At 40.7% G+C, this 16,927-nt stretch overlaps 2 protein-coding genes across 6 annotated transcripts in view; both read right to left on the reverse strand.

Moving 5' to 3' along the window:
• gna13a (guanine nucleotide binding protein (G protein), alpha 13a) overlaps nucleotides 1-16,927 on the reverse strand; it is a 464,418-nt gene that overhangs the window by 302,454 nt on the left and 145,037 nt on the right. The window lies entirely within an intron of this gene.
• Nucleotides 464-16,927, reverse strand: part of amz2 (archaelysin family metallopeptidase 2) — a 44,888-nt gene continuing 28,424 nt past the window's right edge. For 4 of the 5 annotated variants that reach the window (XM_080209569.1, XM_080209565.1, XM_080209566.1 and 1 more), the window contains exons 6-7: nucleotides 13,195-13,371; nucleotides 464-1,069 (exon numbers count right to left, since the gene is read on the reverse strand). In XM_080209569.1, the coding sequence (XP_080065695.1) occupies nucleotides 932-1,069; nucleotides 13,195-13,371 (315 nt within the window). In that variant the 3' untranslated portion in view covers nucleotides 464-931. The remainder of the gene's footprint in view (nucleotides 1,070-13,194; nucleotides 13,372-16,927) is intronic. The other variant, XM_080209568.1, reaches the window with a different exon arrangement.

The raw sequence follows: 16,927 nt of genomic DNA on the forward strand, positions 1-16,927 counted from the left end.
TGAGAATCCAGAAAGTGAAGTTCTAAATGCATTTAACTTGTCAACATAGTTTCAGTTTGAGTGAGTCCATGATCCACTACTGCTAAAAAGCATTTAGATAGTTACATGGGTATGATGGATATAGAGGGATACGGGCCAAATGCAGGCAATTGGGATTAGTTTAGGGGTTTTTAAAAAAAGAGTGGCATGGACAAGTTGGTCACGATGTGGTGATGCTGGCGTTGGACTGGGGTAAACACAGTAAGAAGTCTGACAACACCAGGTTTAAGACCAACCGATTTATTTGATAGTAAACTCACAAGCTTTTGAGATTTCGAAGGGGGAAACCACGAAAGCTTGTGAGTTTACTATCAAATAAATCAGTTGGACTTAAACCTGGTGTTGTCAGACTTGTTACTGGACAAGTTGGGCCAAAGGACCTGTTTCCATGTTGTAAACCTCTATGACTCTATGACACTGACAACACCACAGCCCCACTGTAATACACCACTTTGAGAAATTTATGCATTAAGTAAAAATGAGGCTGACCCTGAGATTTTTATACCCCTCAAGACCAGCTGTGCATATGCATGATCAGTACACGTCACCATAAAACTTCCCTTACTGAGGCAAGACTTTGTTATTCTTAAGAGAAACTTACTTTTTGAACAGCAATATGATAATTCAAAACATACTCTCAACAGTTAAAAGTGTCTTCACCTCACATTTTAAAAATACTAAGTATCCTGAAAATTCTATTAACGAACTGTAAATGTCACAGATTTTTATCATCACCACCTATTCAAGATCTTGTAGCTTATTCAGTTTCTAATTGTATTATAAAAAGAATAGACTGGAGCTTGCACAATAACATGAGTAATGGAAGCTGCTTTAATAGTTTGAAAGATTCTCACACCTGACCATACCTTCAGAGATTCACATTTATTAAAATTCACTCCTCCAAAAGATGCAGACACTGCAACAACCATTCTTTCCACTCTTTGAATGCTTCCATGGGTTTGAGTGGTACCAGCATCGTTCTAACCAAAAATTCAGAACCAGAATCTTCCTCAATCCACTTCAATAAGGCCTAAAATATAAAATAAAACAGAAACTAAGTACTAAGATATGTACTTTTGAACTGTTTAATCCAAACTAATCAATATCAATGACAGCCCTGACCAATACTTGATATTAAAACAACGTGGATCATTCTAACCTCTGCAGTTCTCAGCAGGAATTACAATTCTCAAACTGCAAGCACACAATCAATGTTTTTACATTCATTAATTTTCCCAAGAAGTAGTTCTTACAAAGGTTGCAGGAAACCCTGGATTATGGATTCAATCCTAAAGGTCATTTAGAATAAAACATGAATCTTGCACATCATTTGTTGAACAATCAGTTCTTTATACAGCACACAGTGGAACATAGCTGGATGAGTTTTAAAAAAATAATGTGCCAGCATGCACACAGAAATGCTGCCATGATATTGCACATAACCAATTCTTGATGAGTTACATCACCTGCACACCAGTGTCTATTGGTTTCGACTTCTGCAAAACTAAAAATAATTAACTGTTAGTCTCGAACCTGCGACCAAAGGGAATAAAATGGAGAAATTTGATTTGATTTATTGTCACATCTATTAGTATCTAGTGAAAAGTATTGTTTCTTGTATGCTATACAAAGCATACTGTTCATAGAGAAGGAAATGACAGGATGTAGAATGTAGTGTTACGGTCATAGCCAGGACGTAGGGAAAGAAACTTAATAGAAGGTAGATCCATTCAAAAGTCTGGCAGCAGCAGGGAAGATTGATTGATACATAACCTCAGGCTTTTGTACCTTTTTCTCAATGGAAGAAAGTGGAAGACAGTCCGGGTTGCGTGGGGTACTTAATTATGCTGACTGCTTTTCTGAGGCAGCGGGAAGTGTAGGCAGAGTCAATGGATGGGAGGCTGGTTTGCGTGATGGACCCTTTGTAGCTTCTTGCAGTTATGACAGAGCAGGAGCAATACCAAGCTGTGTGATACAACCAGAAAGAATGCTTTCTACGATGCATCTGTAAAAGTTGGCGAGAGTTGTAGTGGACATGCCAAATTTCCTAGCTGACATACCAAATTGTATATGATACATTTGGGGTGGGGGAGTTCATAATTCATATCTTGAAGGTAAGCAGCACACAAATTTTGTACTATCTCCTTGTGTAAATGATTGCAGTATGTAGCCCAGTGCAACCTGCGCTGCTGGCTACACGTATGCTCAGAAGCGGGCCTAAGAGTATCTGAAGCTAGCATGTATTGCAGCTAACCTCCAAGTTGATGAAGGCAGCCTTTCCCTCTTAAAAGAAAGTTGCACAGGATCACAGGAGGCTACTACTGAATGATATTCCTTCTAAATGAGGGAAATTAAAGACCAGTCCAGGAGAGGGGTCCCAGGTTCACAAACACAGCATCAGGTTTGAGGTGGACGGAAGAGATACCATACTTCTGCAGGAGTCCCACATTGCAGATCCTTCAAAGGGAACAGGAGCAGGTAAGAGATGACAATGCCTAGAGCAATGCTTCACAAACCATTTTCCAACATGACCCCAGTTTAACACTAGAAAATTAATGTGACCCCAAACGTCAGTAAGAGGTTTGTAAAGACAGAAATAATACAGCATAATAATAATTAGCACATATTTAATGTATTTTAGATCAACAATACACGAGATGAAAATCTGCGTTTTTGAAGTACTTTGCAAAAATATCAGCATAGTGTTTCATATTCTCCTCTCTTCACTCGCATCATCCAACACATGTATAATCAGTAGCTGTAACCCAGCACCACCACTCCCCCACATGCATGCGCACGCACAAGCAATACCAAAGCACGCACAAACTGTTAAATAGGTTTGATGTCTCGAGTTTCAGAATATTCTGGCGTGCAGTTTATTCACATGAAAATAAATATGCACTGTGTCCTACTTTTAATCTCAGTTCACACCATCAATACTTTTTTTAAAACAACTTTTTTATGTCTCTGATGCTTTGGAGTTAGAGTTAGATTGGTTATTTTATGAAATCGATTACATATGTGACAATATTGTGCTATTAATATATTTTATGTTTGGGGGACTGCATTAAGATTGTGTTTTTCTGCAAAGAAGTCGCTTTGTCTGGAGGAAATGCAGCAGATGCAATGCTGAGAAAGCAGGATAGTAACTCATTTTAGTTAGGAATATATTTCTTTGTAGAGTTAATGAACCTTTGTTTACTTGCATTCTCCCAGGGTTTCAGACTACATTGACCAAGTCATGTGATATAGGTTGAGTGTAGCTAGGCTTGTAGCAGAACAAAGTTTTATTTTCATTTTTTAAAAGGAGTGCAGGCGCTGGAGAGGGCAACAGCAGCTCCGTCTCTCTCCATAAAATCTCTCCAGAGGGTCCAAAGCTGTTAACAAAGGTTAACGCAAGTATGCCTGGATTTGCTAACTGTTTTTAAAGAGAGATTTAAGTCTTTATGAGAAATATTCCTTAATTGGAACTGAATAGTAGTAGGTTAGAATTTAAGAATTGTTCCTTTTCATGTTGAAAGATTGTTCAATAGTTAAGATTTTACTTAAACTGTTATGAAGCCTTTTTGATAACAAGATACCTAATTTATCAGTGGGATACAAAAATAGAAAAATTGTTGGAGTCTAGTCTGGCTCCATAACACCTTGGGGTTCTGGTCTGGCACCCTAAGACAAACAGCTGAAAATATGATACTGACTTGCCTCAAGTTCAACAAAGTAAATTATTCCTTCACATTAGCTGTATGTAAAGTGATCTTACTTGGTTTCGCAATATTGCTTCAGTTTCAGAGTCAACGAATACTGCCTGACAGACAGAGCAGCATTGTGGCTTTTATAGTTACAGTAGCTAAGCTTATTCGGTATATACTGTTTGTGTTTAAAGTTTAGTTATTACATAGAACATAGAACATAGAACATTACAGCACAGAACAGGCCCTTCGGCCCACGATGTTGCGCCGACCAATTCAAAAGCAATGACCCTCTAACCTAAACCAATCCCTTTCCATCCATAAACCTATCCACGGATCTCTTAAATGCCCCCAAACTAGGCGCATTTACAACTGCAGCAGGCAGGGCATTCCAATCCCTCACCACCCTCTGGGTAAAGAACCTAACTCTGACATCCGTCCTATAACTACCACCCCTTAATTTAAAGCTATGCCCCCTCATGCTAGCTTTCTCCATCCGAGGAAAAAGGCTATCACTGTCCACCCTATCTAAACCTCGAATCATCTTATATATTTCAATAAGGTCCCCTCTTAGCTGCCTTCTTTCTAACGAAAACAACCTCAAATCCCTCAGTCTCTCCTCATAGGACCTCCCCTCCATACCAGGCAACATCCTGGTAAACCTCCTCTGTACCCTCTCCAAAGCCTCCACATCCTTCCTATAATGTGGGGACCAGAACTGCACACAATACTCCAAGTGCGGCCGCACCAGAGTTTTGTACAGTTGCAACATGATGCTGCGGGTCCTAAATTCAATCCCCCTACCAATAAACGCCAAAACACCGTATGCCTTCCTAACAACCTTATCTACTTGATTCCCAACTTTCAGGGATCTATGTACTCATACACCTAGATCCCTCTGTTCATCAACACTATTCAGAGTCCTACCGTTAGCCCTATACTCTACACATCTGTTATTCCTGCCAAAGTGAATTACCTCACACTTTTCCACATTAAACTCCATCCGCCACCTCTCAGCCAGCTCTGCAACTTGTCCAAGTCTCTCTGTAAACTATGACACCCCTCCTCACTATCTACCACACCTCCGACTTTGGTGTCATCAGCAAATTTACTAATCCACCCAACTATACTCTCATCCAGATCATTTATAAAAATTACAAACAGCAGTGGCCCCAAAACAGATCCCTGAGGCACACCACTTGCAACTGAACTCCATGACGAATACTTACCATCAACCACCACCCTCTGTCTCCTATCTGCTAACCAATTCCTGATCCAATTAACTAAATCACCCTCAATCCCATACATCTGCATTTTCTGCAGAAGCCTTCCATGGTGAACCTTATCAAACGCCTTAATAAAGTCCATATATACCACATCAACTGCCTTACCCCCATCCACCTCTTTGGTCACTTTCTCAAAAAACTCAATAAGGTTAGTAAGGCACGACCTACCCTCCACAAAACCATGCTGACTATCTCCAATCAATTCATTACTCTCTAAATAACTATAAATCCTATCCCTAATAATTTTTTCTAAAACCTTGCCCACAACAGAAGTAAGACTCACCAGTCTATAATTCCCGGGGAAGTCTCTGTTCCCCTTCTTAAACAATGGGACAACATTCGCTATCCTCCAATCTTCTGGCACTATACCTGTGACCAACGACGACCTGAAGATCAGAGCCAGAGGCTCTGCAATCGCCTCTCTTGCCTCCCAGAGAATCCTAGGTTAAATCCCGTCCGGCCCAGGGAACTTATCTATTTTCAAACCCTCAAGAATATCTAGCACATCCTCCTTATCAACTGCAATACTATCCAGTTTACAACCCTGTAACCCAGTGTTCTCCACAGCTACATTTATGTCCCCCTGCGTGAATACCGAAGAGAAATATTGGTTCAATGCCTCTCCAATAGTCACAAGTAAGGCTTACATTAACACTGCAATGAAGTTACTGTGAAATTTCCCTTGTCGCCACACTCCGGCGCCTGTTCAGGTCAATCCACCTAGCCAGCATGTCTTTCAGACTGTGGGAAGAAACCAGAGCACCCAGAGGAAACCCACGCAGACACAGGGGGGAACGTGCAAACTCCACACAGACAGTGAGTCAAGCCGGGAGTCGAACCTTGGTCCTTGGAGCTGTGAGGCAGCAGTGCTAACTATTGTGCCACCATGCCACCCAGTGCCGTGTTGGTACTGCATTGGATCTAGTCACTCTAATACAATTCCCCAACTTCACCATCACAAATCACTCCACTGCCTTCGCACTCTTTTCCCATTTCCTTCAATACTTATCAGCTTTTCATCTGAATTCTTCTTAAATATCAACAGTGTCTTGCAGTAATGCATTTTATCTTTTGAACAACCTAGCTGTACTGTTAGGCAGCAACAGAAACACAGTAAAGTATGATGCAGACATTCACCTTCCTGGCTCAGCCACATGGCCTCCTGATTTCTCCTGCAGTCAGGAACTGAGTTACACTTAACTGCCTCTGTCTGTGCCAATCAACACACAAAGATCTAAGTGCTAAGTTTAAAGAGACCTTTGGGTTCACTGTCCACCCTTTGTGTGGCAGCAAGCAGTGATGACCTGCCATAGCCACCTCCCCAAAACCACCACAGCTGCCTTGGAGGGAGTGCATCTCTGTGGGGGTCACAACCCACAGTTCCCTCAACAAGTTCTAATCTGTCTCATGGTTATATTGTAGACCAAGTGATGTTGCAACCACATCCTCATATCTTGTGAAAATTACTGAATGAGGTAGAATTCCCCTGTGTATTAAGTATAGCACAGTTCCATGGGAAACTGCTAATGAAGATGTTTCAGTGCAGTTCCCACACTTGCAGGTGGGTAGCACAGACAAGCTGAACAAGGGATAAGAGGGTGAGAATTCTGATAACCACAAAGTGGTAGCCATAACATCAAATGTGGATGTTTAGATGGTGTAACATGTAGGTTATACAAGTTGTAACTGGCTGACTATATTCACCTGGCATAAATGAAATAATCAGAACTATTAGTTGTAATTAGATTTCAATAACTTCTGAACAAATGCTTACTTGTGATTGACATGTGCCAACTACTTGCAAGATAAGCAAAAATATAATTGTGCATGGCATGTATCACTTAACAAGTCTGTATGCCACCTGGTGGAAAGCAGGCTTCCTCACTGGAGTATGAATAAAGGCTTACTTAAAACTCTGAAAGTTTTGCCTGGTCAATGAAGGATGTGAAACATGCATTTGCTGGATAGAGGTGAAATTCTTTAGCACCCTGGTCAGCAAATCCTTTCTGATAATTAGCACTCAAAACATACCTCCAAAAATGTGCACAGTACTTTCTTAAGCTCAATCTATGGAGAAGTCAAAAGAACTGCACTTGAAAGTTATTATCCAATACCTTAAATAACGCTAGTGTGGACCAATTAGGGAGGTGAATGTATGCTCTTTGGTGAATGACAAATTTAATAGTTAATAGACCTGAGTGGTCCAGGTTCACCACCTAAGCATCAAATCAGCTGCTAGTGCTGAGTTTCATCATGATAGCACCAGTTTTGGTGCACACACAGGCCATTCGTGACTGCTGCTTCCAGTAAGCAGAGCAGTGCAGGTGCCTCTGGTAGCAACTACAGGCTAATAAGAACGATTACCAATGACCTGCTCAAGCTTGCTCAGGTTGCGCTTTGCCAGGAAGACTCAGCTCCAGATCACATTCAGCCTTGGTCCAACACAGAGAGTGGAGTTAAATTTCAAAAGGTGAGATGAGTGTGAATGCTGTTCACATTATGATAGAATGTGGCATGAAGAAGCCCTAACAAAACTGAAGTCAATGGGAATTGAGAGAAAACTATCCAAGGCTGGCATGGAGAAAGAGGTTTGTGGTTGTCGAACACCAATCATCTCAGGCTAAGGATATTACTGCAGTTGTTCCTTTACCACTGCCAATGCTCTAATGCAATGAAGTTGCTTCATCAATAACCTTCTTGGGTCAAATATGGGGATGTTTGCAGGTGAATAGGTCGGTGTTCACTTCCATTTGGAAGTCCTATAATGAAGCAGTCCATGCCCACATGCAGCATGGTTTGGACAACTTCAGACTTGGGCAGTGACAAGTAAAATTTGTGCCAAGCAGAATGGGGAATGATAATTGCCAGACATTCAATGGAATCCCCATGGTTGATCCCACACCTTCAACAACCTCTGCAGGGAATGAGAGGATAGATCACTGTTGCCTACAAATTCATCCAGTATGAAAACACTGACCACAAGAGATGTTTAGAGGCTGAGTATTCTGCAGATTTACTACTATCTGTAGGTCAGAAGTAGGATGGGATACCCGCTACTTGCTTGAATGACTGCCGCTCCAACAGCACTCAAGAAACTAGACACCGTCCAGGACAAAGCAGGCTACTTGAATGGTACCCTATCTGCCATCTTAAATATGTATTTTGTTACGACGTGGAGGTGATTTTTCCCTTGTTCGATTTTGAAACCACTCAAAGGGATATACCTTGTCTCACAATCTTATACGAGTGTGTCATAGTAGGAAGTTACTGGTTTTGGTAAATTCAAACAGGATCTGATACTCTCCATCATGAACAATTAATAGATCTTTTTTTTTAAAACTGGTGACAACCTTATTAGAACAATTAACAAACTGAATAAAATCCCAATAGAATGCTGTTCAAATATTACAAGACTCATTCAGGAATAATGAAATAAATCATTACAAAATGCAGTCACTCTCGAATAATATGCAATTAGGCATATTTGGAAGTATGAACTTTCTCCAATGATCCTCTCGGCTGGAACATTTTCTGAGTTGGTATCTCTCTCTACTTAGACGGCAATTTTATGAAGACATACATGTAACTTCAAGATTTATCCAGAGCCTCACCTTCCCTCTTTCCAACTCAAGAAGTGGCAAGCATACTGACAGTTACTCCCTTGTTCGGATTTATATACCTGGAATTACCTCACAGTATTCCTGCATTCCGAGTAGTTTGAGGCTGTCAACAACCCTCACATTTGAATTCCATTGGTTCTGCGTCTCTATATGCTTGCTTTAAACTCATTGGTTCAATTCAAAAGCCTGATCTGGTTAGACTGGAACACTCACTACTAGGCTTTGGTACAAATGTTGCAAAAGCCTGCTGCCTGCACTCTGCAATTTAAAATCCATGCCTAAAGACACCTGCTTTTTAAAGCAACAATGCTATGTGATTTTTTTTGGCATTTCTTTTCACTATTTACATTTGTTAAATATCACATTTTTAACCTTACATGTGCAACTTCACAACTTCCTCCAATTTGCTGTGGCTGCAGTATGCGTCTTCTACAAGAAGCACTGCAGTAACTCACCAAGGCTTTTTCAACAGCACTTCCCAAACGTATGACTGGTTTTGTCTAAAAGACAATGTGAGCAGGCACTTGGGAAAACCATCACTTCCGAATTCTTATTGTCATGACTTAGAAATACATCCCCTTCCTTTACCTTTGAGTCAGAATTTTGAAACTTCCTTCCTAACAGCACTGTGGGTCCATCAAAACCACATGGACTGCAGCGCTTCAAGGTGATGGCTAACACCTTCTCAAGGCCAATAAATGTTGACCATACCATCTCAAAAGAATTAACAACATAATTCCATTTGGTAGCTCTGCCAATTTAGGAACTGGTTGACAAATGGCTGCAAACTGCCTTGGAATGATCCTTAATTTGATTCCAGAAGCAAGGAATGCACTATGTAGGACCCATCAGTTTAGTCTACAAGCTGTGGAGCAGAGAACACTCTGCACGCATGTATACATAGACAACAATAGGTGAGGTGGAGAACCACTTCAAGGGCTCCTTATAGCGCTGAACCCAGGGACTCAGATCTCAGGATCGGCATATAAAGTCATAACTGTGTGTGGCAAACAGTTTGAGCGTTCACATCTCACTTTTATGCAATTCTGCACAACTGTCTTAATGAGCTCTAAACCAGCATGGTAAATGCAGCAACACAAGATTATTGTAGTCTAACCATAAATTGGTTAACATTGATTGGATCCAAAATGTAAATTTTATTTAAGTTAGAATTATTCACAGGATGGCTTAATAGCAAACTTTACATAACTCTCCCAGCCAACCAAATTGCTTCAGATGTCAATACAAATCTGTTAATGACATTAAAATATTTTTATGTGGCTTGATCCCAGCAAATTTTGTGGACTTTTTCTACCCTCTGTAATGCATGTGACGAGACAGAATTACATCTGCATTTCTGTGCTACGCAAGATAACTATAGGTGAGGAAGGCCATTTGGCCCATCACATCACATCATTTATCCAAAGAGATTTTAATTCCTCCTCTTTCCCTTGTAGCATTATTTCTTAAATCATTCTATCTTTTCTGTCTCCACTATTCTTCATGATAGTGGCTAGCTAACAGGAAAGAGTAAGCATAAATGGGCCATTTTCAGGTTGGCAAGATGTAATCAATGGTGCGCCACAGGGATCAATACTGAGGCTCAACCTTTCATAATTTATATAAATGACTTGGTTGAAGAGACCAAAGATACAGCTGCTAAATTTGTTGCTGAGACACAAATAGTTAGGAAAGTAAGTTGTGAAGTGGACATAAGGAGGCTACAAAAAGCAAAAATCTGGCAAATGGAGTATAATGTGGGAAAATGTGAAATTTTCCATTTTGACAGGAATAATAAAAATGAAAAATATTATTTAAATGGTGAAAAATTGCAGAGCTCTGTGATGCAGAGGAATCTCGGAGCTCTGGTACATAAATTGAAAAAGATTTGTCTGCAGGTACAGCAGTAATTAGGAAATGGAATATTATTGTTTATTGCAAGGGGAATTGAATACAAAAGTAGAGAGGTTGTGCATATTTGGAACACTGGGTACAATACAGGTTTCCTTATTTAACAAAGGGTATAAGTGTGTAGGAAGCAGTTTAGAGAAGGTTTACTAGAACAATATCTGGAATGGGCAAGTTGCCTTTTTAGGAAAGGTTGGACAGGCTAAGCTTGTATGTACTGGAGTTTAGAAGAGTAAAAGGAGACTTGATTGCAACAGATGAGTTCTGAAAGGGTGCATGTGGAAAGTTAAGACAGAAAATAGGAGAATTTTTTCTTTCAGAGGGTTGAATCTTTGGAACTCTATCCCTCAAAGGTGGTGGAATCAGGATCTTTGAATATTTTTAAGATAGAGATACTTGAAATGCAAGGGGGTGAAAGGTGATCAGGGTATAGGCAGGAATGTAGAGTTGAGGGTACAATCAGATCAGCCATGATTATAATGAATGACAGAGCGGGCTTACAGGGTTAAGTGGCCTACTCCTGCTCCTAATTCGTATGTTCAGAAAGTTTATTCCACATGTTTAAAACAATAGGCTCTTTCCCAACTACATATCAAATGTGAAGTTTATATTACTAAAGGCTATTTTTGAGCAGTTAGCATTTACAAATTTTCCAAGTTGATGTATCTTATTACAAACTAGGTTCATTTTATTCCAGCATTTCTCAATAAACAAAGGTCAGGTTCTCAGAAACAACCCCTCCTGATCATGCTCTACAATAAGTCAGCTGACAAAACAAAACTGTTCCACTTCCTCAATGGTCTCAGAAGACATTATCATGAAAATGATCTATTCATTTGGCATTTTTGTTAGGTAATCCAGAGTTCCTTTTCAACAATAAGCTAAAATGCATTTAAGGTCTTGATTTTGGTGAATTTTTCTCTGCCAATGGGTGGATGATAGAAGAAAACAAAATCAAATGCTACCTGCTACCACATTCGACATTTGCTCACCTTACACGTATGAGGATATGGATGTGGGGGGAGGGGGGAATGGGATCAGGATAATGAATTTGATGATCAGCCATGATGAAAATGAATGGCAGAGCAGGCTTGAAGGGCCAAATGGACTACACCTGCTTCCATTTTCTATGTTTCTAACAATCTGACAACAGGCAATCAACTGATATTTATTATAAGGCCACTGACTCCAACAGTTACCTCAACTACACTTCCTCACATCCTACTGTCAGGGCTCTATTCATTGGGAAGGCCAAATGTATTGGGCTTGAAAAACATCTCTGTTCAGTCCAAAACCATGACCCTGAGCTTCTGGTGGCATGTCAGTTTAATTTTCCAACTTATTCTCATACTGCCATGTACGTCTTTGGTCTGCTGCACAATTCCAGTGACACTCAAAGTAATCTCTAGGAACAGCATCTCATCTTTCAAATAGGTACTTTATTACCTTCGGGACTTGACACTGAGTTTAACAATTGCAGACTGTAAATTCTGTCCACTCATTTTGATTCCTTTTCTTTGCACGTTTCGGTTTTTCTCTTATTTTTGCTTTGAGCACCCCTGCTCTCAGCACATCTTTTGTTTATTTCTTTCTCTGCCTGCTCCTTCACCATTCCCTTTGGCCCTGTAAAGATTAATCCTTCTGTCAATCAATCTATCCTGTCATCCAATCTATCACAGGTCTTCCTTTAGTCCCCTTCCCACCCTGCTCAAAACCTATTACATTTCTAACCTTTCCCAGTTTGGATGAAAGGTCATCAGCCTGAAATGTTAACTGCTTCACTCTCAACATATGGTTCCTGACCTGCTGAGCCTTTCCAATATTATCTGTTTTCATTGCTGTACTTTTTGCCTTTGTTTGGACTGGCTGATTGTAAAAACTGATCTATTAAAATTAATCTTCACTTTAAGAACTAAAATTAGTAAATGTGCTGGTAGGATGCAAAGTAGTTACATAATTTATGTGAGGAGACATGTCATTCATGTTCAGAAACATGGTAGGTGAGTTTTATCACTAAACGATGAATATCAATTCATTCTTGACAATTTTAGTTCAAAAGGACATAATTACCTTGTACCACCACTCCAAGGCTTCCTAAACTAGGATCGCAGCCGCCAGTGGAATCGCGAGTTGCAATTTTGAGATAATGACTACCAAGGCAGGTTGGATAGATTTCTGGTTAGATCTGATTTCTGCGAGTGTGATGCAGGAGTGGTAACTGGAGGAGATGAAGGAGTGGTAACTGGAGGAGATGAAGGAGTGGTAACTGGAGGAGATGAAGGAGTGGTAACTGGAGGAGATGAAGGAGTGGTAACTGGAGGAGATGAAGGAGTGGTAACTGGAGGGGATGAAGGACCGGTAACTGGAGCACACTCAATTCCTTCAGTCTCCTACCCATACCTCCCTCTCCAAAAATTTTCTCCCTGGGTTCACACAATGCCTGAAAGCATTAAAGTGGGGTCACACTAGGAAAACGTTTGGGAAGCACTACTCTACACATTAGGAAGTATTCTGAAGAAAGCCACTATAAAGTACTAATCAATCATAGTGATAATGTAATTTTCACAGTAGCACAATATACTCTTCATTTTTATTTGAAACCTTTCATAATACTTCAGAGAAAAACAAAAAAGTTAATAATTGTTACTCTACCTTATATCTCTCCTTAATGTCAAAGTTAATGACCCACTGCAGCTTTCTTAGGCAAATAGGACAAAGATCAATTGGTCGTCGGTCAGACTCCTCCAAATGGTTGGAACCTTGCATTACACATTGCAACCACTGGCAGTGATGCATGCCAAAAATGTGCCCAATTTCATGAGTTAAAGTCTGAAAATACAGAAAGTTTTATTTAATTGAAGGTGTCATAATAACCTGATCTACATATTTTTTAAAAAAGTCAATCAAGCAATGCTAAGTTCAGCTATCCATTCTTAAATATGAAAAAAAAACTCTTTTCTGAAAGCTATATCTCTCCACGTTAACAGATCCAATCCAGAATACTATCTTTTATTCTCTAAAGATCTAATGCAGAATATACTTCTGGTGCAATGGCATCACTCAGAGATTGCATTTGTTTAAATCTCACCTGCTTCTGAACTCAATGTAAGGCAGTGGTGGGCCACACGTGGTCCATCAAGGTAATGGGTGCAACAGACAGGACATTTTGTTGATCACTGACCACACATAGGGTTGCCAGATTCTATGCCTTTTGCCTACTTTGTTTCTCTTCCTACAGTATGACTGAAGTGATGCACATGAAGTGAAGCAAGTATGTGCTGATTGCACACAACATTGACTGAGAGCCTTGTGCTCTCTCTGCATTCATAGTGTTAATGTTCTTCTTTATATTATTTGAAGTTGATGACTAAAACTAAAGTGTGAATGATTAAGCATTTTCTTTAACTCAATGTGGAATTGTTGCTGTGTATTAAATTTATTTAATCTTATTCATGGGGCCATAGTTACTGAACATGCCCAATTTCAATCTGCAGCCCACTGAGATGGAGGGGGGCTACTCATGCAGTCCACTCACTAGCCTAGATTGCCCATCACTACTGTAGGAGTTTATCTGTCTGTTTTTTGGTGGCATCAGTCGCGAGGTAAATTTGACCAGAATATCAGGAGAACTCGGATGTTCATTGAATAGTGCCAGAGAATCATTTAAGTCCATCAAAAAGTAGGCCTCAATGTATTGTTATCCTAAATATTCATAAATGAATGTGAATAGCACAGTCAAGATAACTAGGAACAGTGATCAAACTTCCCTCAACACAAACCTTTGCAGGTGTTTTCAAAATCCAAGATCCTGTTAGAAACATTACAATTTACTTCAATATTTCTAACAAGGGGAAAATATGTAAATCTCTCAAAATTCCTGATACTGGTTACTGAAAAATCCTTACCACTTTTTAAAAGTTATTAAACTCTAAGAGGATTGTAATGAGGGGTTAGACACAGGTTCACAAAGGACTACACAGAGTCTATAGGACAAGGACTCAGCTTCCTCAACCTCTTTGAACAGCAGTGTTTCAGGAGACTTTGACACTTGTCAAGAAATCTCCATCCAAGAGAAGCAGGTAGTCAACCATTGCTGTGGCTGTCAAGTTGACCACTGTCCTATATAGGGTCTTGCAATCTTCAGTCCATAACTGCATCAGTCCATATGACACTGATGCTTTGTTTATGAGGTTTTCAACTATATTAACTTTAAGATGGCTGAAGGCTTGCTTCCCTCTCAAATTTCCACAGGTCCAAGGGGTCAATAACAGCACCTATGTGGGAATGAATATGTCATCAGAATAGCCAAATATATTTGTGGATTGGAAGGGCTTTTATTCCCAGAGTGCACAGCTTATATATGACCAAACCCAAGAGGATAATGCAGGTGTATACAAAGTAACCAGGGAGCTGCCAATGTTCATTCATCTTTCAACAATGTCAAACTACGAAGCTCTCTCCACAAGACAGCCTCAAAGGCTGGCTCACGGGAACACGTGCAAGCTATACAGGCATGGCCCATCACCCCAGTGAGGAACAGAGGCACAGAAGAAATACAACAGAAGCCACCATTACCAGCAAGCAACAACAGAGCAAGCCACTGACTAGCTCAAAATGAGGTCCTATTACTCTGACTGATCTGTAGGCATCCTTCAATGTGCCCAGCTAGTGTCTACAATTGTGAGGCTTGTTGTGCTTGCAGAGAAGACTGGAGTTGGCACCTGAAGAATGTGCAGAAGGCCCAGAATCCTCAGAGGAGAAGCATCCTGATGGCACTTCCTCATGTTGGCACCTCCAGCTGCAGACCTGCCTACTGAAGAAACCTGTGATGACCTCATCCAAGTGTGCTTCACTTGAAAGTGTGCTTTCAGCTTTCAAAGCTTTCCATCACAACCTCTTTGCAAACCAGTAGTTCAGATAAACATTCTTTCATTCAAATAAATAGCATCAATGGTACAGGAATAATGCAATAAGCACCCAAATGATTCCCTTTGTGCAACAGAGACCTTTTCCTCATATGCTTTTTACTATTTCTTTTTGGTGCTACACCTACAGCTTCAGTGGGGCTAGCTACATCCTGCTCGTTCTCCTGCTTTGACACGATACCCATGACAGACAGCTCTGGGATTTGGAGCCTGGAAGGGTTTCACCAAAGACTACCTGACCGTATCTATGCAACAGCAAGGTTGGACATCGGGTCAGGGCACAGCCTGGATGGCTCTCAGACGGGTGGAGGACAAGGGCTGGAAACGGAGTCAATTTGAGAAGAACTTTTACTGACAATTGCCTTCTCTTCATCTTCGCTTCATGGGTCCACTCACATTTCCTTATTAACCAAGAGAAGAAGAGCTCTTGGCTGCCCATGATTGTGACATTTAGCCACAGCTTTGATAGATGCTGTGCAAACTGGCTATCATGGAGTGCAAGCAACTGGATGCACTGCGTGACCTACCACATCAGACTCTCCACAAAAGGTTGCCCATTCTTTTGATTAGAGGTGGTCACCGATAGAAATGGTCACCAACGGAAATGTCTGAGACATCATAGCAATCATTCTAGAGATGGGCTCTTCCATTTTCCATGCAACATTGAAAACTGCCCCTGGAAATTCTGACTGACATATTTGTAAAACAGGAGCAAGCAATGTATGAACCCAGAGGCTCTCAATTTGTGTCCAGCTGAACAGAACTTGGTGTTCTGCACCCTCTGACAGTGACTTTCCAATGCTGTCTCTGCATCCAGCACCTGGTCCATATGACATCCTCCTAACTCCCTGCCACCCTATCTGTCAGAGAAACTGAGCTCACTGAGGTATGTGGATCTGCACAGGTGGAGGGCACACAGGAGTCACAGTGCCTCCTGAAAGATCTTTTTTGCCAGCATTGACAATGCACCTGTATCAGATGAAAGTCACGATTTGGTGCTGAACCTAGGTGAAACAGGTTTCAAATCATCATACTGCAGATCATGGCATTTAATGTAGTTGGTAACAGTGATTCAGCACAACAGAGTTCAATCAGTTTCAACTGGCAGTTTTATCCAATGTTGTCACCGAGTTCCTTGGCCATCACAATGGGGATGACCTATACAGGTCAAACCCTGCTAATCTCCACAGTTTCCTCTTTCTTCAGTCTGGGTGGCAATGGCGACCAGCACACCCTGATTCTTTTCCTCTCCCTAGAACTGAGAGTTTTCTTTGGTTGCAATGACAAAAGGCAAAGAATTAGGAGTGTGAGCAGTTAACTGCTGAGGATAGAGGGCAAACAGCTGAGGAAAGCCTCTGTGGGAATGAAGCAAGAGGGCAACATGTTGCAAGTGAGTGTTCGTCCTGCTGGCTGAGACAGATTTGAGGAGGAGGTTGGAGAGAAGGAATGTTATATGACAT

This window comes from Carcharhinus amblyrhynchos, chromosome 21, assembly GCF_965287045.1.
Source record: "Carcharhinus amblyrhynchos chromosome 21, sCarAmb.v2.hapA, whole genome shotgun sequence".
In the NCBI taxonomy this organism is placed as follows: Eukaryota; Metazoa; Chordata; class Chondrichthyes; order Carcharhiniformes; family Carcharhinidae; genus Carcharhinus; species Carcharhinus amblyrhynchos.